The sequence below is a fragment of the Phacochoerus africanus genome, chromosome 8 (assembly GCF_016906955.1).
Source record: "Phacochoerus africanus isolate WHEZ1 chromosome 8, ROS_Pafr_v1, whole genome shotgun sequence".
Lineage (NCBI taxonomy): Eukaryota > Metazoa > Chordata > Mammalia > Artiodactyla > Suidae > Phacochoerus > Phacochoerus africanus.
Window position 1 is genome coordinate 145,033,687 of NC_062551.1, and position 25,534 is coordinate 145,059,220.

General features: G+C 39.2%; 1 protein-coding gene across 4 annotated transcripts in view; it reads left to right on the forward strand.

The window, feature by feature from the left end:
- The window catches only part of C8H1orf141 (chromosome 8 C1orf141 homolog), a 185,593-nt gene that overhangs the window by 158,155 nt on the left and 1,904 nt on the right, over positions 1-25,534 (forward strand). For 3 of the 4 annotated variants that reach the window (XM_047788720.1, XM_047788718.1, XM_047788721.1), the window contains 2 exons: positions 12,048-12,187; positions 22,784-22,970. In XM_047788720.1, coding sequence (XP_047644676.1) covers positions 12,048-12,187; positions 22,784-22,970 — 327 coding nt within the window. The remainder of the gene's footprint in view (positions 1-12,047; positions 12,188-22,783; positions 22,971-25,534) is intronic. The other variant, XM_047788722.1, reaches the window with a different exon arrangement.

The following is a 25,534-nucleotide window of genomic DNA, read 5'->3' on the forward strand; positions in this document are numbered from 1 at the left end:
TTTGTCTTTTTGCCTTTTCTAGGGCTGCTCCAGCAGCATATGGGGGTTCCCAGGCTAGGGGTCCAATCGGAGCTGTAGCCACCGGCCAAAGCCAGAGCCACAGCAACGCAGGATCTGAGCCGCGTCTGCAACCTACACCACAGCTCACGGCAATGCCAGGTCGTTAACCCACTGAACAAGGACAGGGATCAAACCTGAAACCTCATGGTTCCTAGTTGGATTAGTTAACCACTGAGCCACAATGGGAACTCCCTGAATTTAGTTCCCTGTGCTATACAGTAGGACCTTGTTGTTTATTCTTGCTATATCCCAAACTCCTGATCCATCCCTTTCCCGCCCCTCTCCTCCCCTCCCCCTGACAACCACAAGTCTGCCTCTATGTCAGTAGCACCAACACTGTTGACTCTTGCTAACCACTTGAGCAAAGGTTCATGAACATCCTCAAAAGTGGCCAACCAGCCTTGACCATTAAGCGTGCCTTGGATATCATTCAGTAGGTTTAATCTAGGAGACTAGAGAGTGAAAATAATACAGAAAATCAGCAAAGGAAAGTCATTTAAGAGAGTCTCTTAGGTGTTAATTCACTTAATATTAACTTTGTTTATTGCTAATATGAAGAATGAAACATTAAAGAAATGTATTCTTGGAGTTCCTGTTGTGGCGCCGCGGAAACGAATCTGACTAGGAACCATGAGGTTGCGGGTTCGATCCCTGGCCTTGCTCAGTGGGTTAAGGATCCGGTGTTGCCGGGAGCTGTGGTGTGGGTCCTAGATGCGGCTTGGATCTGGTGTTGCTGTGGCTGTGGCCTAGGCCGGCAGCTATAGCTCCGATTAGACCCTTAGCCTGGGAACCTCCATATGCTGCAAGTGAGGCCCTAAAAAAGCAAAAAAGAAAAAGAAAAAAAAGTGTATTCTTTGCACCATAATTAGTAACATATTATCTTGTTTCATATTTATGCCTTATGTAATTTTTTAAAATATTGACAAAACACATTTTCCAGATTATTAATTTCATCCTCATCTACATATTTAGGTTCATGTTTAATGAAAACCTCCCAAGGAATATTTATCGTAAGATCATAGTAAGTTTACTCATCATAATAAATTTACTCGCATCTTATATAAAACATTTTAATTTTCTAAGAAACAAGTTAAAACATACATACGACTTTTTAAATTGAAAATACAGAAAGGCTAATAACACAAAACCCTTCCACCCATACTTCCTGTTCTAATTTCCTCTTTTCAGAGGCAAACTGTGTTTAACCTTTTGGGGTTTCAGTTCCTCTTATGATTAACTATAATTCTAAAAAATGAGCTTCTGTTCTGTTTTTTAATTTATCAGCTTTCAACATTACCTACTGTATAAACAAAAGCAAAGATTTGAATTAGCTTAGTAAACTCGTCTATATCCCACCTCTCTCTCTCTTTCCTCTTCTGGATCTTTGATAGCTATTTTTCTGCTTCTTCTATTTTAACTTTTGTACCATGAAATAATATTATCTGAATACTTTTTCCTTTCCTCTCAATTTTGATCACTAACTCCTGATTCCTCTTCACGTAAGATGAAAAATCTTAGCAGTTTTAGCCCTTCCTCCACATCTTCCCTAGGAAAGTATATCTTTATTTTTACATTTTTGAGGACAATAATTATATTCATTTTGCAATTCTGAATAAGCTTTTATATTTTATCTATAGGTTAATTCTAAAACTCAAAATACTGTAAACAGCATTTATATTATGATGGCATTTTTGTAAACAGCTATTCATTGTAGAACAAAGTACCGTGCTAGGATTTTTTTCTTTTCAATGGATGCAGTGTAAAAGCAATAGGCCTCTCTTTTCTTATTCTTCATCAGTTACTCAAAAGTAATGCTGTATATTAGTTTCCCTTATTTTAGACCTTTTTTTTTTTTTTGTCTTTTTAGGGCCACACCTGGGCGTATGGAGATTCCCAGTCTAGGGGTTGAATTGGAGCTGTAGCCTCTGACCTTTACCACAGCCACAGCAATGCCAGATCCAAGCTGTGTTTACAAGCTACAACACAGCCCATGGCAATGCTGGATCCTTAACCCACCTGAGCGAGGCCAGGGATCAAACCTATGTCCTCATGGATGCTAGTCAGATTTGCTTCTGCTGAGCCATGACAGCAACTCCAAGATCTTGACTGTCTTGTATGGCATTCCTAGTTGCCTTTCTTTTTTCTTGTGGAGAACCACAATAATAGGAAATATATATATACTTGAGTATGCCAAGCTCTGTTCACATTATATATACATACATATATCCAAAGATATGTAGAATAGATGTATATTTATACATATGAAATATATATGCATATATAATTTACACCCTCAATAACTTGATGAAGAAAGTACTATTATTATCCCTATTTTATAGATGAGAAAAAAGAGGCACAAATAAAATAAGGAACTTGGCCAAAATCAAATTATAAGTGACAGAGGCAGGAAGAAGCCAGCAGTCTAATTCATACTCTTTACCTCTAAGATATGCCACCTCCAGTAAAGAAGCATGTATCCCTCTCATCATAGAGAGTATGATCAGTTCCTTTCTCATTATATTCAGTGGAATCCACTCCAATCTTCTTGGAGGAATCGTTCACAAAGCTTAGTGACTTCTCCTAACTTTGACTCATTGCTCTACTTTCATTGTCACTGGGTCATCCCATTCCTGGTTTAGTTTCCAGACTCAACACCCATGCCTTATTTCTTCTTGGATTTAACCCTCATTTTCCTAGAATACATCTTCAAGAAACTTTCCTAGAAATGCAACATAGCTCTCTGAGAATGTATTTATTTTCCCATGTCCTTGACTGATAATTTGGCTGAGTAGAATCATAGGTTCAAAATCTTTTTTTTCTCTGAACTTTGAAGACACTGTCCCACAGTCCTTATACCATTCAAACTTGCTAATGAAAAGTTCCAGGTCTTTTGTAACTGCTGTTTTTTCTTTTGAAACTTTTAGGATCTTCTCTCTCTCTCTCTCTTTTTTTTTTTGGTCTTTTTTTTTTTTTTTTTTGTCCTTTTAGGGCTGCACCCATGGCACATGGAGGTCCCCAGGCGCAGGGCCGAATCAGAACTACAGCTGCCGGCCTACACCACAGCCACAGCAATGCGGGATCCGAGCCATGTCTTCGACCTACACCACAGCTCATGGCAATGCCTGATCTTCAACCCACTGAGTGAAGCCTGGGATTGAACCCACCCTTTATGGTTCCTAGTCAGATTCATTTCTGCTGCACCACGTGGGAACTCCTGGATCTTCTCTTTAATAATGTTGTTTTCAGAGGTCTTGAGATTATATGCCTAAGTGTATTTTCTTCAGGTCTAAAAAAATGTCTCTTTGTTATTTCTTTTCCAGTTTCTTTTCCACTATTTTCTCTGTCTTCTAATGGTCAGATGTTAGACTTCTTGGATTGATTCTTTACATTGCTTTTCTCTATCTTTGTCTTTTGAAAATTTGCCCTTTATAATGGGAAATTTCCTTAACTTTTTCATCTGGTCTTTCTACTACATTTTTATTCAGTAATCATATTTTAAATTTCCAAAATTTCATTCTTGTTCTTGGTTATTTCTTTTTTCTTCTTTTTTGGCTGCCCTGAGGCATACGGAGTTTCCATGTCAGGGATCAACTCGGAGTTGAAGTTGTGACCTACGCCAAAGCTGTGACAATGCCAGATCCTTTAACCTACTGTGCCAGGCCGTGGATAGAGCCTGCATCCTGGCACTGTAGCGACGCCCCTGATCCTGTTGCACCATAGAGGGAACTTTACTTTTTTTTTTTCTTTTCATAGAATCCTATTAACATTTGCTCTCAAAATTTTCTGAAGATTCTTCATGTTTTCTCATTTTCTTTCTTGAATTATCTGTTTCTTCTGGCGTCTGTCTTCCCTTTGTTTATCGTGGTATCTATCTTTGATGCTGCTGGTATATTTGTTCATATTTAAGATTGAAGATAAGGGTGAATTTTTCTGTGAAACTGTCATTTATTTTACAAATAAGTTTCTCTCCAGAATGGAAAGCTAACTGTTCTGTGTGCATGGCAGCTAGCTTTACTTTAGGATTAGAAAGCAGAAAGGACACCGTTTAACTGGTGGCCTTCCTCCCAGATGCTAACATGAGAAGGGTTTAACTCTGGGGAGCTGAAACCCATCTTAGCAGAAGTTTTGTTTTTTTTTTGTTTGTTTGCTTTTTTTTTTTTTTTTTTGTCTTTTGTCCTTTTAGGGCCACACCCGCCACATATGGAGGTTCCCAGGCTAGGAGTCCAATCGGAGCTGTTGCTGCTGGCCTACACCACAGCCACAGCAACGCCAGATCCTTAACCCACTGAGCAAGGCCAGGGATCGAACCTGAAACCTCATGGTTCCTAGTCAGATTCGTCTCGGCTGTGCCACAATGGGAACTCCCTAGCAGAAGTTTATTAAGAGGAGGGCACTTATTTTAGCTCGAGATTAATTTCCTATAACTCTCTGTGTGGGGTAGGTTAACTAAGAGATAGGGGAATTGGCAGCTTGTTCAGAAATTCCATAACAGAATTTTGGTTAACCTGTCTCTTTGATAACTTTAGTTCTCATTCCCACCCTCAATACCTGCCAACTTTAATCCTGAAGTTTCATTAGAAAGATAGAAAGACAGCATGATTTTTTTTTTTTACTGACCCCACTACTGTACTAATAACTTCAATTAACTTTCTGTCCTTCAGAAATCTGTTAGAACTCTCTCATGTGCTAATGCCTTTCTCTCTCTCTTTCATACACACATGTGTGACTACTTCTCTTTCTATGATAGGTTGATTCTTTTTTGTACTCTTTTGCCACGATGATAAAGATGATACTGAGCCCAAGCTCACTCTTCTCACTGAATGAAAAGCCAGTAAATCCAGAGACAAGTCGTTGGGGCCGGAAATAACAACTTTCATCAGAAAGGTAGCAGACTTAGACGATAGCAGACTAGTGTCTCAAAGAACCATCTTCCCTTAGTCCCAATTCGGGCTCCTTTTCTACAGAAGAGGAGGGATAGGGGCCCACGTGATGCGGACAAAGGTCTGAGCAGGACCACCAAGGGTCACTCGCTAGTGGTGGCTCCCATGCAAAGGAATCTCAGTACAACATGGCTGTAAACAGCGTGGTCCATCACATTGACTCTGAAAGACCCCTTCCCTTTGAAACTACTAATATCCTTGTCAGCTCCCCCTCATCTGCATTCACTCCAACTTCTGAAAGGCCTTGCTCCTTCAATTATTTTTTTTGTTTGACTTTTACTGAAATACTTAGACAAATATATCTTCTATTTCCATATCTTCTTCTTCTTCTTCTTCTTTTCTTCTTCTTCTTCTTCTTCTTCTTCTTCTTCTTCTCCTTCTCCTTCTCCTTCTCCTTCTCCTTCTCCTTCTCCTTCTCCTTCTCCCTCTCTCTCCCTCTCCTTCTGTCTTTTTAGCCCACACCCACGGCATATGGAAGCTCCTAAGCTAGGGATCGAATGTTTTCTTAATAAATCTTCAGGGGGAGTTCTCATCATGGCGCAGTGGCTAACAAATCCAACTGGGAACCATGAGGTTGCGGGTTCGATCCCTGGCCTCGCTCAGTGGGTTATGGATCCGGTGTTGCTGGGAGCTGTGGTGTAGGACGTGGACATGGCTCGGATCCTGCATTGCTGTGGCTCTGGCATAGGCCGATGGCTACGGATCTGATTGGACCCCTAGCCTGGGAATCTCCATATGCCACGGGAGCAGCCCTAGAAAAGGCAAAAAGACAAAAACAATAAAAAAATAAACAAATCTTCAGGGTAAGAGATGATGAGGAACAGAACAAAATTAGCAGCATTGGGAACATAGTAGAAGGCACTGACTGGAGGGATATAAGGTAGTTAGAAACTGTATGGTAATGAATGGAAACTAAATTTTTGGTGATGAGTATGCTATGGGGATACAGAAATAGAAATATGATCTTGTGCACATGAAACATATATAATGCTATAAACCAATTTTACCTCAATAAAAAATTATTTAAAAAAAAGAAATTAGGTAGGTAGACTTGACAGAATTTTTTAAGTGGCTGGATGTGGTGCTTTGAATAAGAATCCCCAAATTTCTTTTTTTGAAAACTGGAAAAATGATGGTACCACTAACTAAAATTCCAGTAATTTTGATCTTGTATTTGTGCTATCATTCAGTTTAAGAATTATGCAATTTCTCTGATAATTTGTTCCTTAACACATGAATCTTGCAGAAGTGTGTTGTAGAATTTCCAGATATTTGGAGTCTTTCAAGATATCTTATTGTTATTGATTTCTAATTGAATTTCACTGTGGTTAGAGAATATATTCTGTGAATTTCAGTCTTTCTACATTTATTGAGACCTGTGTTAAGATTCAGCATATGGTTTATCTTATTGAAAGTATTATGTGCACTTGAAAAAAAGTGTATTCAACAATTATATGGTATAATATTCTATAAGTAAATATTTATAAACATAAATATATCTATATGTTATAAATGTATAAATATGTAACTATACCTGTTGAATTAGATTAAGGTGATAGTTTTATTCAGATCATCTGTATCTTTACTTATTTTTTTAGCTGATTATTCTATCAATTGCTGAAACGTGTTTGTTGAAAATCTCTATGATTATAAAATTGCCTGTTTTTCCCTTTATTCTGTCAATTTGCTTCATGTGTTTTGCAACTCTGTTATTAGATACATACATACTTATGACTTTCATGTCTTACTGACAAATTTTTCATCTTTATCTCTGCTAATACTAAGTCTTGAAATCCATCTTGTTTGAAATTAATAAAGCCACCGCCTATTTACATAGTATATATTTTTCCATTAATTTACTTTCAACTTACGTTTAAGGTATATTTCTTTTTTTTTTAATTTTTATGGCTGCACCTGCAGCATATCGAAGTTCTCAGGCTAGGGGTTGAATCTGAGCTGCAGCTACTGACCTACACCACAGCTCATGGCAACATCAGATCCTTAGCCCACTGAGCAAGGCCAGGAATCGAACCCGAAGCCACAGCCTCATGGATACTAATCAGGTTTGTGACCCACTGAGCCACAACGGGAATTCCCTAAAGTATATTTCTTATAGATAGCATGTAATTGGGTCGTACTTTTTTCCTAGTTTGAGAATTTCTTTTAATTGGAATGTTCAGTCCATTAATACTTAACGTGATTATTGATATGGATGAATTTAAGACTAACATTTACAGGGAGTTGTTTATTTCTTTGTTCCTCTGTTCACTTCCTGCCTTCTCTTGGGTAATTTGAATATTTATTAATGTTTCATTTTAATGTATATATGGACTTTAACTGTACCTCTTTGTATTTGGGTTTTTTAGTGCTATCTTTAGGGATTAAAATTTACATCATCAACTCTTCAAAGTTTACTTAAAATAAACTCGTGCTATTTCACATAAAGACTTAGAAGCCTTTAAACCGTATAAATCCATTTACTAACCCTGTCTTTCATGGTATAGTTTTTGTATATTACTACAGACCCCCCCATAAGACAGTATTACAATTTTTGCTTTCAACAATCCTTTATGTTTTAAAGAAAGTTACAGGGTAAAAATTACCAAATATGACCCAATCTGATGCTTTTCAGTACTTCCTTAAGATTTATTTCCACCTGGTATTATTTCCTTTAGCCTGAAAAACTTCCTTAACTATATGCTGACAACAAATTCTGTTTTCTTTTACCTGAAAGTGTCTTAAGAGTATTCTGCAGGACATTTCTGTTTGATACAAATTTTTGGCTGATAATTTTTTTTCTTTCAGCATATTGGTGATGTTCCAAATATCTACTGGCCTTAGAGTTCTGACCACCGTAGCATCTGATGAGGAGTCAGGGGTATTTTGAATTGTTCCCCTGCATGTAACTTTTTTTCTCTGGCTTCTTTCAGGATCTCTTCCTCATCTTTGGTTGTCAGCAGTTTGGTTACTTAAGCATGGTTTTTTCTTAATTTTCCTGCTTATAGTTCATTAAGCTCCTAGAATTTATAAATTGATGTCTTTCATCAAATTAAGATAATATCATCTGACCACTATTTAAACCTCTTTTACCCCATTATACCTACCCTGTCTTTCTGGGACTCTTTTTTTTCTTTTTATGGTTGCACTTGTAGCATATGGAAATTCCCAGGCTAGGGATCAAATCAGAGCTGCAGCTGCTGGCCTAGCCCACGGCCACAGCAGCACCAGATCTGAGCAGCATCTGCAGTCTACACCACAGCCTGCAACAGTGCTCGATCCTTAACCCACTGAATGAGACCAGGGATCAAACCTGTGTCCTCATGGATCCTAGTCAGGTTCATTACCATTGAACCAGAAGGGGAACTCCATGGGCCTGGTTACTTTTTTAAAGGTAGTTGTTTGAAACTTCTTTTCATTTTTTAAAAAGAATTATTGGTATCCTCAAATTTTCTATTTCTTCTCAAGTCAGTTTTGGCTATTTTGCTTTACATTAAAGTTTATCTGTTGACTTTGCAGAAACTCATAGTCTATCCCTCTCTTAACTCTTCAAACTAATCCTTTATATACAAAAATGATAAATGCCCTCCTGCCCCACCTGGCTTTCAATATGATGTTGACCGTCTTGTGAATACTTTGGGAGTTCCTTGGTGGCCTAGTGGGTAAAGGATCCAGCATTGTCACTGCTGTAGTGTGGGTTCAATCCCTGGCCCAGAACTTTTGCATGCTGTGGACATGCCCCCCCCCCCAAAAAAAATATTCTGGACACATGTTGCTAGCCTCTTCTGAAATGTCCTCAACTCCAAATCCCAGCATTAAGTTCCTCCTCATTGATGAAATGTTTCCTGTCTCTTCCAACCTTCATTGATATTCCTCTCTCCTAAACTCCTCCTCATTTATAGATGATATTGATTGCTTTGATTCTTAGTGATATCATTCTGTTACATTATTTACTAATGATTCATGTATGCTAATCACGTCTATCCAATAAGAATCTGAACTCCTTATGGCCTAAGTTTTTGTCACATTTAAAATTTTTATCTCCTATTATCCAGAATGAAATATAGTCTGCGCCTAGTGTGAAAACAAAATTGCAGGTGCTAAACAAATATTTGTTTGATTAGTTGATGAATAGTTACAAATTATGGAGTTCCTGTCATGGCTCAGTGGTTAAGGAATCCGACTAGGAACCATGAGATTGCAGGTTGGATCCCTGGCCTTGCTCAGTGGGTTAAGGATCCGGCATTGCCGTGAGCTGTGGTGTAGGGCACAGACGCGGCTCAGATCCCGTGTTGCTGTGGCTGTGGCGTAGGCCATCAGCTACAGCTCTGATTAGACCCCTAGCCTGGGAACCTCCATATGCTGTGAGTACTGCCCTAGAAAAACCAAAAAGCCAAAAACAAACAAACAAACAAAAAAAACAGTTATAAATTATGCAGTTTATACTTACATATGTGTGATAATTTGGGGTATCTAAATATTTGTATTTAAATAAAAGCATATGAGCCAATCTGAGACCCTAGGAAAAGCAGGATCACTTTTTCCAGCTTCTCCTCCTTTATTCCGAACTATTCTGCTGAAACTTTCTGTTTAAACTGAGAGGGCTTTTTTTCTCAGCGTTTCAACCTTAGACTTTCTCTGCATTTGGAGAAATCTGTTTTATATGAATATAATGGCTAAGTTTTGGAGACAAAATACAAGTAAGTAAAACCTGTGAGGAGTTCCCATTGTGGCACAGAGGTTAAAAAATCTGACTAGGAACCATGAGGTTGCAGGTTTGATCTCTGACCTTGCTCAGTGGGTTAAGGATCCCACGTTGCCATGAGCTGTGGTGTAGGTCCCAGATGTGGGTCAGATCCCACATTGCTGTGGCTCTGGCATAGGCCGGTGGCTACGGTTCCAATTAGACCCCAAGCCTGGGAGCCTCCATGTGCAGCGAGAAGAGGCCCTAGAAAAATGCAAAAAGACCAAAAAAAAAACCCACAACTGTGAGTATAGGCATTTTTTTCCCATTTTTAAAGTTCTATTAAAATATCAGTGATTTATAATGTTGTGATAATTTCTGCTGTATAACAAGGTGATTCAGTTATACATGTACACACATCCATTCTTTTTCAGAATCTTTTCCCATAAAGACCATGACAGACTATAGGGTAGAATTCACTGTGCTGTTCAGCAGGTCCCCATTGGCCTATCATTCCATATACCACGGTGTGCATAGGCCAGTCCCAAACTCCTAGTCCATCCCTCCCCTCTTCCAACTTGTCCCCTTTGGTAACTATGAGTTTGTTTTCAAAGTCTATGTGGCTGGGAGTTCCCGTTGTGGCTCAGCGGTTAACCAATCTGACAAGGAACCATGAGGTTGTGGGTTCAATCCCTGGCCTTGCTCAGTGGGTTAAGGATCTGGCGTTGCCGTGAGCTGTGGTGTAGGTCACAGATGCAACTCAGATCCTGCGTTGCTGAGGCTCTGGCGTAGGCTGGCGGCTACAACCCTGGTTCGACCCCTAGCCTGGGAACCTCCATGTGCCGCAAGAGTGGCTCAAGAAAAGGCAAAAAGACAAAAAAAAAAAAAGTCTGTGTGGCTGTTTCTATTCTGAAAATAAGTTCATTTGTATCTTTTTTAAAAGAGTCTACATATAAGTGCTATCAAATGATGTTTGTCTTTCACTATTTAACTATACTTAGTATTTTTCTTGTCTTTTTAGGGTTGTACCTGCAGCATACAGAAGTTCCTAAGCTAGGGGTCGAATTGGAGCTTTAGCCGCTGGCCTACGCCACAGCCACAGCAACGCCAGATCCGAGCCATGTCTGCCCCCTGCACCACAGCTCATGGCAACATCAGATCCTTAATCCATTAGGCAAGGCCAGGGATTGAACCCTCAACCTCAAGGTTCCTAGTCGGATTTGTTTTCACTGTTCCACAATGGGAAATCCAAAAGGCAAATTTTAAAATTTCTGTAGATTTGCTTCCCCATCTATAAAGTAGTAATAATATCCATTTCATAGGCCTTTTTAAAAAATTATTTATTATTTATTTTTTTATTACTCAATGAATTTTATTACATTTATAGGTGTACAACAATCATCACAACCAAATTTTATGGCATTTCCATCCCAAACCCTCAGTGCATCCCCCCATCCCCCAACCTGTCTCATTTGGAAACCATTAAGTTTTTCAAAGTCTGTGAGTCAGTATCTGTTCTGCAAAGAAGTTCATTCTGTCCTTTTTTCAGATTCCACATGTAAGTGATAGTATTTGATATTGGTGTCTCACTGTCTGACTGATTTCACTTAGCATGATAATTTCTAGGTCCATCCATGTTGCTGCAAATGCTGTTATTTCTTTCCTTTTAATGGCTGAGTAATATTCCATTGTGTATGCACACCACATCTTCTTTATCCACTCCTCTGTCTGTGGACATTTAGGTTGTTTCCCTGTCTTGGCTATTGCAAATAGTGCTGCAATGAACATTGGAGTACATGTATCTTTTTGACTCATGGTTTTCTCTGGGTAGATGCCCAGGAGTGGGATTGCTGGATCAAATGGTTAATTCTATTTTCAGTTTCCTGAAGAATCTCCATTCTGTTTTCCACAGTGGTTGTACCAATTTACGGTCCCACCAACAGTGTGATAAGGTTCCTTTTTCTCCACACCCTCTCCAGCATTTATTGTTTGTGGACTTTTTGATGATGGCCATTCTGGCCGGTGTAAGGTGGTACCTCATAGTGGTTTTGAGTTGCATTTCTCTAATAATGAGTGATCTTTTCATGTGTTTTTTGGCCATCTATATGTCTTCTTTGGAGAAGTGTCTGTTTAGATCTTCTGCCCATTTTTTGACGGTTTTTTTTGGTATTGAGCTGCAGAAGGGGATCATAGGGCTTTTTTTTTGAGGACTAAGTAAGCATTATATTTGAAATTACTTAAAAATCTAACCAGCTGTTAGTTATAATAGATATTCCAAATGCAAGTAATCAAGTATAAATTATTTATCAATGTACATATGGAAAAAATAATTTCTGAGATAGTTTCCCACTTTTTTTGATGTTTAGGCGGAAAATGCCAAGCCCTTCCATGAACTGTACTGGCAGCATAGACGACAGTGTAGAAGAACATTGGATCCTACAATCCTTTTTCCTGTATCCAACATGCAACCTAATGTTTCTAAGAAGGAAAAAGACTCTTTTTGCAGGTATACACATTGCATGTTTATGTTGAAATAACTGAAAATTAACTGCATCTAACTTTAAGATAGAGGTATTAAGACGATCCTTAGCCAGAGTTTCCGTCGTGGCTCAGCAGTTAGTGAACCCAACCGGCATCCATGAGGTTGCAGGTTCGATCCCTCGCCTCTCTCAGTGGGTTAAAGATCCGGCATTGCCGTGAGCTGTGGTGTGGGTCACAGACGCGGCTAAGATCTTGCATTGCTGTGGCTGTGGCATAGGCTGGCAGCTACAGCTCCAATTGGACTCCTAGCCTGGGAACCTCCATATGCCACAAGTGCAGCAAAAAAAAAAAAAAAAAAAAGATCCTTAGCCAGGGGCTATCATATCAGTATCTAATCACGTTGCTGTATTATTTCTCTGGTTAATGACATCTGAAGACTCTCTATTACAAAAACAGTGAAGTCTAGATTCCTTAGTATGGCAGATAGTATCTTTCCAGCCATCTATTACATGCTCTTCATACTGATTCTAATCACAATGAACAGTCTGTTCCAATTTTCTGTGTGATTTAACCCATTCTGTTTTCTATGCTCAGAACATACCCCTCCACCTGAGAGATTCGTATTTATCTTTAATAGTTGGGACACTTTTAGCTGCAATTAAAAGGAAATCTAACTACATGTGATTTAGGCAGTAAAGATAATTTATAATCTCAAATAACAAGAAGCCCATCAGTAAGACAGCTCCAGGTTAACTCAAAGATTCAAAGATGCCTTCAGATATTCAGCTCCTCCACCTTTTCTCAACTTGCCTCGACTGTCTTAGCAAGTAGCCTTTCCTCCTGGCTTTGCTGTGCAAGATGCTGACTGCTATTCAAGATAACAGATTACAACACCCACTGAGAAAGAGCTCTTTGACCCTTTTGTAAGAATGAGGAAGATGCTACCAAAAGCCCTCCAGCAGGCCTCTCCTGGTGTCTCCTTGGCTAGAATAGCTTCATGCACCCATTTCTAAACCAATAAATCATTATCAGCTTAAAGCAGTTTTTCCAACTTTTTTTTTTTTTTTCTTTTTAGGGCTGCACCTGCAGTGACATATGGAGGTTCCCAGGCTAGGAGTCCAATCAGAGCAGCAGCTGATGGCCTACACCACAGCCACAGCAATGCCGGATCCGAGCCACATCTGTGACCTACACCACAACTCATGGCAACGCTGGATCCTTTACCCACTGAGCGAGGCCAGGGATCGAACCCACGTCCTCGTGGATACTAGTCAGGTTCTCAACCTGCTGAGCCACAACAGGAACTCCCAGTTTTTCCAACTTTTAACACTACCCACAGTATGAAATAATTTTTATATCATGATGATTTATATATATTATATCTATATATCTATGTATGGAGCAGAAGATTCAGATTCATAGACCTAATTATTTTCTTTCACTCTGTTAGTTGAAATTGATTGCAGTATTTCAGTGTTTTACAGTTATTACTAAGGATCTATGTGATACACTCTATTACTTTTAAAATGTGATCAGGAGATGCTAAATTGATTTAGTGTCTAAATTGATGGGTTGTAGCTCACATTTTGAAAAGCGCAGGCTTAGATTATTTAAGATTCATTCCTTTGATTTAGGAAGGAGCCCAATCTCCCTTGAAGGACAGAAGAAAAATGAATGAGATCTGAATTCTGTTAGCAAAAAAGTGGGGGAGAAAACACTCTTAAGTAGGCAACTCTGTTCACTGTATTATCCTCTAAGATTCCACTCAGGAGTTCCCATCGTGGCGTAGTGGAAATGAATCCGACTAGGAACTATGAGGTTGCAGGTTCAATCCCTGGTCTTGCTCAGTGGGTTAAGGATCCGGTGTTGCTGTGAGCTGTGGTGTAGGTCACAGACATGGCTGGGATCTGGCATTGCTGTGGCTCTGGCGTAGGCTGGCGGCTACAGCTCTGATTGGACCCCTAGCCTGGGAACCTCCATATGCTATGGGTGTGGCCCTAAAAAGACAAAAGACAAAAAAAAAAAAAAGATTCTACTCAGATGCCATATATTCTCTGAAATGTTCCTTGATAACAGTGCCAGTCTGCTTTACCCTTTCAGCAAAGGAAATTTCCCTTCATAAAATTTCTTGGGTCTTTCCACAGAAGAAGCATTGTAATTCTTTTATCAAAGTCCCAAATTAAGATTTCTGGGAAAGTTGACAACATAAATACAATTTTATCCTGGCTAAAATAAGTAAGAAAAAGAAGAAAAATGCCTGAAAATGAAACTAGGACATTTAATCTCAAAATCAAAGAAAATCTTCTATATGTTACATTATGAAATAGCTTGAAAGAAAATTCTAGAGGTCAATGCATAATTCATATTCCTAGAAAAAAGGAAAAATATTGAAGGTGCTAATAGAAGATAGTCTGAAAATTGGGAGTTCCCATCGTAGCTCAGCAGAAATGAATCTGACTAGTAACCATGAGGACACAGGTTTGATTCCTGGCCTCACTTGTTGGTTAAGGATTCAGCATTGCTGGGAGCTGTGGTGTAGGTCGAAGATGAAGGTTGGACCTGGCATGGCTGTGGCTGTGGCGTTGGTTGGTGGCTACAGCTCTGATTCGACCCCTAGCCTGGGGGTCTCCACATACCATGGGTTCGGCCCTAAAAAGACAAAAAAACAAACAAACAAAAACCAACAAACAACAAAAAAAAAGAAGGTTGTCTGAAAATACTATTAACCACCACTCCCTTCCCCCTCCCCCATCACTACGCCTCCCACCACACACACTCAAATAAAAAGGTTTATTTATTTATTTGTTTTATTTTTAATTTATTTTTTTTCCACTGTACAGCATGGGGACCAAGTTACACTTACATGTATACACTTTTTTCCCACCCTTTGTTCTGTTGCGATATAAGTATCTAGACATAGTTCTCAATGCTGCTCAGCAGGATCTCATTGTAAATCCATTCCAAGTTGTATCCGATAACACCAAGCTCTCAATCCCTCCCACTCCCCCATCCCCCGGCAGCCACAAATCTGTTCTCCAAGTCCATGATTTTCTTTTCTGAGGAGATGTTCATTTGTGCTGGATATTAGATTCCAGTTATAAGTGATATCATATGGTATTTGTCTTTGTCTTTCTGACTTATTTCACTCAGTACGAGACTCTCTAATTCCATCCATATTGCTGTAAATGGCATTATGTCATTCTTTTTTATGGCTGAGTAGTATTCCACTGTGTGTGTGTGTGTGTGTGTGTGTGTGTGTGTGTGTGTGTGTGTATACCACATCTTCCAAATCCAATCATCTGTCAATGGACATTTGGGTTGTTTCCATGTCTTGGCTACTGTGAATAATGCTGCAATGAACATGCAGGTGCATGTGTCTTTTTTAAGGAAACTTTTGTCCGGATATATGCCTAAGAGTGGGATTGTGGGGTCATGTGGAAGGTCTATGTATAGATTTCTAAGGTATCTCCAAACTGTTCTCCATAGTGGCTGTACCAGTTTACATTCCCACCAGGAGTGCAGGAGGGTTCCCTGAGAAAGGTTTATTTAAAAATTTTTTTTAAAATTTTAATTGTATTTTTTTCTTTTTAGGGCTGTACCTATGGCATATGGAAATTCCCACGTCAAAGGTTGAACTGGAGCTGCAGCTGCAGGCCTACACCACAGCCACAGCAACATGGGATCCAAGCCATATCTGCAACCTGTGCCACTTCTTCTGCAACACTGGATACTTAACCCACTGATCAAGGCCAGGAATTGAACCCCAGTCCTCACAGACACTATGTAGGGTACTTAACCCGCTGAGCCACAACAGGAACTACAACCTGTTAATTTTTTTTTTTTTTGGTCTTTTTGTTGTTGTTGTTGCTATTTCTTGGGCCGCTCCCGCGGCATATGGAGGTTCCCAGGCTAGGGGTCGAATCGGAGCTGTAGCCACCGGCCTACGCCAGAGCCACAGCAACGCGGGATCCGAGCCGCGTCTGCAACCTACACCACAGCTCACGGCAACGCCGGATCGTTAACCCACTGAGCAAGGGCAGGGACTGAACCCGCAACCTCATGGTTCCTAGTCGGATTCGTTAACCACTGCGCCACGACGGGAACTCCTAATTTTTAAGAGGAGAATTTAATAGTACCCAGGTAAACAGGGAGAACAGCCAAAGAAAATGTACCTCCATTATTTTGGGGCTAATGCCAAGCCCAGATTTAAGTGTCCTGATTCAAAGGTGAGTAGATAAAAAAATCAAAACAAAACATGGGACATATCAACAATTCTGCAGCAAACAAATAAAATTTACAGTATAGCTGATGGCCACGTTTGGACAGTGTGTACCCCATGAAAAAGGAGAAAAGTTAAACAATAATTATTTCATATGCTCAAGAAATTAAAGACAATAAGGATTCTATGAAATAAGATTTGAAAATACAAAAGATAATTGTTGAGGATGAAATGGTGCTATCAGAGCTAACAGATTTTTTTTTTTTTTTTTTGGTCTGTTCTAGGGCTGCACCCTGTGGCATATGGAGGTTCTCAGGCTAGGGATCTAATCAGAGCTGTAGCTGCCGGCCTACGGCAGAGCCACAGCAACATGGGATCAGAGCTGCATCTTCGACCTACAGACCTACACCACAGCTCACAGCAACGCTGGATCCTTAACCCAGTGAGCAAGGCCAGGGATCGAACCCGCAACCTCATGGTTCCTAGTCGGATTCGTTACCCACTGTGTCACGATGGGAACTCCAGAGCTAACGATATCTTTAAGGAAAGAGGTAATGATAAAGTAGAAGTTAAAGTTACATTTAAAGTACTGATGAGTAGAATAAACATTGGAGTGAGCCACATCAAAGATTTGAAGAGCAAGTTTAGGAAAATGACATAGAATGCAATATAAAGGGTCAAAAATACGACTGGATTAGACAAGACAGTATATTAAGGGAAGAAAACAGATATCCAACATGGAGGTAATTGATGTGTTTGAAGAAGAAAACAAATTGAATGAACTGACTGAAAAGGGAATGGGAAAACCATGTTGGAGTAATGGAAATACTCAATATCTTGATTAGGATAATGCTTATATGAGTATATATTTTAAAAATTTATCAAACTGTGCAATTAAAATGTGTACATTTTATTATATGTAAATTATACCTCAATAAAGTTAAAAGACTAACCTGCAAAAGTCTAAAAACACCAAAAATATAATAAATTAAAATACTCTATTTTAAATGATCTAAATAATATTCAATAATCTAAAGTAGTCTAAGAAAACTTTGGGTAAATGTAGTAAATAGTAATAATATTTCATTTAAAATAAAAAATAAGATTTGTTCTTAGGAGTTCCTGTTGTAGCACAGCAGAAAGAATCTGTCTAGTATCCATGAGGACATGAGTGTGATCCCTGGCCTCACTCATGGGTTAAGGATCTGGTGTTGCCGTGTGCGGTGGTGCAGGTTGCAGACGCAGCTCAGAGCCCACATTGCTGTGGCTATGGTGTAGGCTAGCAGCTGTAGCTCCAATTTGAGCCCTAGCCTGGGAAGTTTCATGTGTGGCAGGGGCAGCCCTAAAAAGCAACAACAACAACAACAACAATAATAATAATAAAGATTTGTTTTTAAAGTCAATGATAATTAAATATGTAATGTAGTTTATCAAATTCTGTGCTCATCATTGTCTCTTACATCCTGCCATCTATATTACTTTTATTTTTCTTGAATGACATTCTTTAGTAGTTCTTTCAATAATGATCTATTTGTTGTTAACTCTGATCCTTATGTATCTAGAAGTATTTTTATTTCTTGTCACTCTTTTTTTCTTTTTTTGTCTTTTGTCCCTTTAGGGCCACACCCTGAGCATATGGAGTTTCCAAGGATAGGGGTCTAATCGGAGCTGTAGCTGCCAGCCTACGCCAGAGCCACAGCAATGCCAGATCCTAGCCATGTCTGCAACCTACACCACAGCTCACGGCAACACCGGATCCTTAACCCACTGAGCAAGGCCAGGGATTGAACCCGCAACCTCATGGTTCCTAGTCGGATTCATTTCTGCTGTGTCCTGAAGGGAAGTCCTCTTGTCACTCTTGAATGAAAGCTTAGTTGATGTAGAATTTTAGGTTGAAAATTATTTTCTCTCAATTGTTTAAAGATACAACTTCGTTAAATTCTGGAATCATAGATTAGAATTCTGCTTTTGAGCTAATTGTTGTTCCTTTTGTAGAATGACAGCTAACATCACGTCTTTACTTCCTGGAGTTTTAGGATTTTTCTCTTCATCATCTCCATTTTTACTACCATGAATCATGATATAGTTTTATTCTTCTCTGTTCTACTCAGTTCGAGAAATACACTTCTGTTAGAATTATTGGCCATTATCTATTCAAATATAGATTCTTCACCACTGCCTCTGTTTTCTTCTTCTGGAACTATTAGGCGAATGTTGCCAATCTACCTCTCATGTTTTCTATCTGTTCTTTCACATTTTTTGTTTATCTTTCTGTATATTCATTTGTACATCCATTATCTTTTTGTACATTCATTCATACATACATTCTGTGAATTCCTTGGTGCTTTCTGTCAATTAATTCTCCTTTTGGCTATTAAAGCTAGAGTTATTTATTTCCAATATTCCTAGTTTTTTAAAAAATATCGACTTGTTCTTTTTTAGGCTGTTTTCATCTTACAATATCTTGTTCTTTTACATGAATGTTTTTTATTTGTTTTTGAAGTTCCTAAACATACCATATTTTATCAAATCTAAGATGTCAACAATTGACCCTGTCAAATGATTCCATAATGCTAATGTACATCTTAGAATTGAAACATGGTAAGAATTTCAGAGTTCCTGCCATGGCTCAGCTGAAACAAATCTGACCAGCATCCATGAGGATGCAGGTTCAATGCCTGGCCTTGCTCAGTGGGCTAAAGGATCCAGCATTGCCGTGAGCTGTGCTGTAGGTTGCAGATGCATCTCCAATCTGGCGTTGCTGTGACTGTGGTGCAGGCTGGCAGCTATAGCTCTGATTCCACCACTAGCCTGGGAACCTCCATATGCTGCGAGTGTGGCCCTAAAATGACAAAAAAGAAAGGAAGGAAGGGAGGAAGGGGAAAGAAATATGATAAGAATTTTAAAGTTATCTTTAGATTTTTCTATTTAATTTTATTGCCAAATTTGCCTCCTATTTGTTGACTGTGTCATTCTTTGTATTTTTCATGTGTTTTAGAATTTCAGCAGGGTCTCTCTTCATTTATCATTTAGTTTACCTCTCTTCTTCCCTTTCCAGAAGTTTTGCAGTTGCTGCCCCTTAACCTTCATGGTCCTCAGGTCAAGCCAGATTTTAGAGGTGTGACTGGGACTCCCCTGCCAGAGAAATCTTCAGGATGGGGCAGATCCAGTCTTCATGCCCCAATGTGGTTTGCCTTAGTTTAGTTATACCGTTGGCCGTGGGAAGGAGTGACTCTTAGTCTTTTCATGAGCCAGGGAACCTCTACCACCCAACCCCTTGTTTCAACCTGGCTTTTCCACACTTGCCTTTCCCATCTCTCTCAATGGCATCTACCCAGTCAGTGAAGCTAAAACCTAGAAATCATCCTTGATTTCTCTTTGTCCATTATACTCCATGTCCAATCCACCAGCCAGGACACTTGGATCTTCCTCCAAAATACAATTCAGCTTATACTTTTCTGCCATTTCCCTGTGCTACAATTGTTACCCAGTCCACTAACATGCCTTACCTAGACCGAGCCGTGGTCTCATAATTGATTACCCCATTGCTGCTCTTGCCATCCACATTTCCCCCTTCCCTCCGCAGACTATTCATCCCTGACAAGTCGGAGGGATTTTTCTAAAACATATATCAACCTACTTTGTTCTTCTGTTTAAAACCCTCCAGGAGTTTCCGTCATGGCTCAGTGGTTAACAAGCCCGACCCGTATCCATGAGGACGCAGGTTCAATCCCTGGCCTCGCTCAGTGGCTTAAGGATCTGGCATTGCCATGAGCTGTGGTATAGGTCGCAGATGCGGCTCAAATCCTGCATTGCTGTGGCTGTGGTGTAGGCTGGCCGCTGCAGCTCTGATTTGACCCCCTGGCCTGGGAACCTCCATATGCTGCAGGTGTGGCCCTAAAAAGACAAATGACAAAAAAGCAAAACAAAACAAAAAAAACGCCAACTGATGTCTGTTATAACCAGAATTAAGATATTACCTCTTCACTATGGCTTAAGTGGCCCTATGTGATTTGGTCCCTGATACCTATCTCATCTCACTCCACTCTCCCCCTCATTCACTACATTCCAGCAGCACTGGCCTTCCAGTTCCTTGAGCTTTCATTCCAAGCTGGTTGCACACTGAGACCTTTATACTTGCTATTTCCTCTGCCTAGTAGGCTATTCCCCTAGCTCTTCACCTGGCCGCTTCTGTCTCTCAGTTTCAACTCAACCCCTCCTGGGAGAGATCTTCCATAGCCACCCTAGATGAAGTATCATGTTTATATTTTTCAGTAATACTTACGAGTAGTTGAAATCATTTTATATTTTTGTTAATTGAATGACTGGTTTATTGAATACTTTCTCTCTCTTGAATAGGGCTTCCCAACCAATGTGCTGTCATAATTTGTTGTGTTCAGAGGGGAGTAGAGGTGTGCGGAAATGATCCTTCAGCCTTTAAGACTGCTGAGTTGGCAGTACTTCGTTCACTGTGCTGAACAAAGAATATTAAATTATATGTATGCCATCAATGTGGAAAAGTTAGGAAACCTTGCCCTAGACTACAAACTTCTTGAAAGCAAGAAAAGCTGAATTTATGGCCAATAGCATGTGTGTCTTGGAGCATGTTTAAGAAAGTAGAGAATGCTGGAGTGGCCAGAGGCATATTTAGAAGAGTTCAACTTTGGATTCTTTCTTCATGCCAGGTTGCAAGTTGTGCTTGTCATCTGCTAACTAACCTCTCTCCCTACCAAGTGTTTAACCTTCTGAGACTCCCTCTTGGCTGATAATGACTTTATATGTTAGAGAGATTTGCAAATTTGGGAATGCCTTTCTTCAAAAAAATCCCTAAGACCAGTTTTATGGTTAATCTGTCTTAGCCAAACATTAGATCCCTGATCTCAGTCTTTTTTCTATTTTGTTCACTTGAGTTTTTACGGAGTAGCTACTACAGATCAAGCACCATACCAGGTACTTTTGCATGTTATTTTACATTGTAAAATAGTTCATACAAAATATCTTCTAAGTGCTGTAATATATATGTGTGTCTTATTAAAATATTTTATAATTTCACCCCAAAGAGGGAAAAAAAAAAAAAACCTAGGGAATCATTTGATTTGGTTGGTCACTTAGAAGATTATGTTAGTAAAAGCTAATTTGTTTTTAAAATTTTTAATATTTTATTTTGTTCAATGATGTTTCTAAGAAGAAGAGTTCTGCCTTTTATTTTCTGGTAGCCCAGCATGAATGTGATCTGGCTTATTATGGCCATTTAGGCCCGTGTGACAATCCAATGACTGACCTACGACCGGTCAACCAGTCACATGCACATTCAGACAAGTTCACACACATATGACATTAGGTCAGTCAGACCTTGAGCACGTGCTCTTTGTGCTGCAAGTACACAATCAAATGGAGAAGAAGACAGTGAAATATGGAGAGATATAATTGTGGTTTTGCAGTAGAGACAAGTTTAATTATATTACAACATGGATGTGAAAAATGTAACTTTCATATAACATTGATATTTCTCATGAGATCCTCAAATGGTGTAATGAAAACAGTCATATTAATCCATTGTGTTTTAAACTTTGGAACCATAATGCACAGCCTCTCTACCCTTAACACAGTCCTTCTGTTTCTAAGAGAGTATCTGAGTCCAGTAGGGGGCTCACTGGACCTTATGACATTGAGGAAAAGATACTTGACAAGAATCTTTCATGTACTGCTGGTCTTATTCCTGGACGTTCTATGACTGCTGACATCTGTAGTTCATGAACGTATAGTCTGTTCTCTCTGAACTTAGATTCGGTCCATTCTGAACCATCATCACTATGGTGGAACTCATTGAGTCTCTGTCATGTCTTCATCTGTTCTTAGACTATCTATGACTCACCCAAGCCAAGACTTTGGTTTAGGTTATTGCACCTCTGCAAGGGCAAGTTTGTTGGCAAGCCTAAACTCAGTGTCCGTGTCACAGGTGAACCAAGGGACATCTGGAATGAGAAACAGATCCCCTCTCTGCCTAACCAAACCATTTTATCCTGATACCAAAGCTAGGGTCACCTGTGTTGGCAGGAAGCTGCCCCTACAAAAAAGCACTCTTGTCTCAGAATCTTAACAAAGGATGTGGTAAATATACCTTTCTTCCTTTGGTGTTCTCCTCAACCTATATAATACACCACCAGTCCACTCAAACACCAGACATATTATCTCTCTTCCACCCCTGTTTTTGCTATTCCCCCCCCCCACACACACACACACAAACCAATCAGGAAATGATAGTCTTGTTAGGTTGAAAGTATGGCAGAGGATTTGAGGAAGATGTTAGCCATGATTTTAAGGAATGGGAGAGGCAGACAAGAACTGACAAGCTGAAATCAGCCTTATAAACGTGTATGCTGAACGTGTGTTCATTTTCAGAATAAAATCTCCTGCACAGATGAATGATTATAATACAAAAGAAAATAAATACATCGAAAATTACCAACTAAGTGAATATTCAGTAAGAAAGAAAAGCTTGCTCCCCTTATGCTTTGAGGATGAATTGAAAAATCCAAATGCCAAGATAATCAGCATTAGTCCAGCAAAGACAGTAACTTCTCACATGGTAATAAAAACATCCACTACTGTTCAATAAAAATGTGTATTGTTACTATCTGTGGGATTAACATATCCTAGTGACCAGACTCTTTGATAAATTCTTCTTAACTCTTGGCTTCATATTCTGAAGTGACAACAACAGAAATTCTTAAAGTTCTTTTTAGAAAACCCATCCCAAAACAGGGGATTCCTTTGCACCAGTTAAAAATTCTGTTATTCTTCATGAAGAAGGATTTATCAAATTTTCTTCATTATCGAAGATATAAAATAAAGATGGTGTTTTAAAATGACTGCATTATGTTTCACTTTTCTATCTATTTCAGCTATTCCAACCAGAAAATACATTTAAAAAAATTTTACTGGTGTATAGTTGACTTACAATGTTGTATTAGTTTCAGGTATACAGCAAAGTGAATCAGTTATAAATATATCTGTTCTTTTTTCCCATGTAGGTGATTACAAACAGTTGAGTAGATTTTCCTGTGCTATATACAGTAGCTTCTTGTTAATCATTTATTTTATCCAGTTACCTATATTTCCACCCTACCAATTCCTTCCCCCCCAACAAGTTTCACCTGTGATAACCATATGCATGGTTTTGAAACCTATGAGTTTGTTTCTGTTTTATAAATAGGTTCATTTGTATTATTTTTATTAAATTCCACATATCAGTGATATCATATGATATTTACCTTTTCCTGTCTGACTTACTCCACTCAGTAGGATAATCTCTAGGTCCACCCATGTTGCTGCAAATGGCAACATTTCATTCTATTTTATCACTGTGTAGTATTCTATATATATATATATGATATATACATCACATCTTCTTTATCCATTTTTCTGTTGATAGACATTTAGGTTGCTTCCATGTCTTGGCTATTGTAAATAGTGTTGCAGTGAACATTGGGGTGCATGTATCTTTTCGAGTTATGATTTTCCTTGGATATATGCCCAGGAGTGGGATGGCTGGATCATATGGTAGTTCTGTATTTTGTTTTTTGAGGCACCTCCTTACTATCCTCCATAGTGGTTGCACTAATTTACATTCTCACCAAAGGATTCCCTTTTTGCCACACCCTTTCCAGCATTTATTGTTTACAGACTTTGTGATGGTGGCCATTCTGCCTGGTGTGAGGTGATACCTCAGTGTAGTTTTGACTTGCATTTCTCTAATAATTAGTCATGTTGAGCATTTTTTCATGTTTTTTGACCATCTGTTTTCTTTGGAGAAATGTCTATTTAGATCTTCTGCCTATTTTTGACTGGGTTTTTTAGGGTTTTTTTTTATACAAAGCTCCATGAGATGTTTGTATATTTTGTAGATTATCATTTATTGGTTGCTTCATTTGTAAAGATTTTCTCCCGTTCTGTGGATTGCCTTTGTGTGTGTGTGTGTGTGTGTGTGTGTGTGTGTGTTTTAATGGTTTCCTCTGCTGTGCAAAAGCCTTTACGTTTACTTAGGTCCCATTGGTTTATTTTTGTTTGTGTAGAAAATACATTTGTTAAAGGCTATTTGGAGCCTCAGAGTCTCTAGGAATGCTCAAGAGACAATCTGGCTTGAAAGCTACCCAATCAGGAGTCATCCCATTACAGCCCCAGATTGTTCCACTGCGGCCCAGGCTGTTGTCACAGATCAAACTTGCCAATTCTGATTCTGGGCAGTGGACACTGTTTCTAGAACCTTTGCCACTGCTGCCTTTCACAGCTAGAGAGATGCACCCATCCTCACTAGAATAGCTTTCACAATGCCTACTTTTCACAGTGCTTGTTTTTCCTGAACTGAAAACTGTCTCGGATGTCTCTTGAGTGCAGAGCCTAGGTCACACGCTTATGCTCTAACCTCAAAGGAGGCTGAGAAAGAGAGCTTTTGCCTCTCCTACGGGTACATTGACTTGTAAGGTGGAAAATACTCTAAGGTGTTGGGCAGATAAAAATTTGACAAACTTATGGGAGTTCCTGTTGTGGCTCAGTCTTTAACTAATACGGCTAGGAACCATGAGGTTGCAGGTTCCATCCCTGGCCTTGCTCAGTGGGTTAAGCGTTGTTGTGAGCTTCAGTGTAGGTCACATATGTGGCTGGGATCCCAGCATTGCTGTGGCTCTGGCGTAGGCCGGTGGCTACAGCTCCGATTGGGCCCCTAGCCTGGGAACCTCCATATGCCACAGGTGTGGCCCTAGAAAAGGCAAAAAGACAAAAAAAAAATTGATGAACTTCTACTGCTATGGCTAAATAGGTAACACTGGCATCACCAGTGGATAGCAAAAATAGACCTTTTCTCATTTCTGCAGTAATCATAAGCATTAATATGCCTTTCACACTAACACAATTAGATGATCCTCATGTCTTACTTCATGAATTAATTATATTTCTAAAAGAAATGTAGCACTCACTGACCTAAAATTTACAAACGAAATACTGGTAATAGTCATATTTGGTGAGTTCCTGTGGAGTTCACCTTTTTTTCCTTATAATGGTAATATGGAAAAGAGTTTAGTGTATAGTTCATAGATACAGATTTTCCTACTGCTGTGATTAAAAATAATATATTTTAAAGTCAATCTATTACTT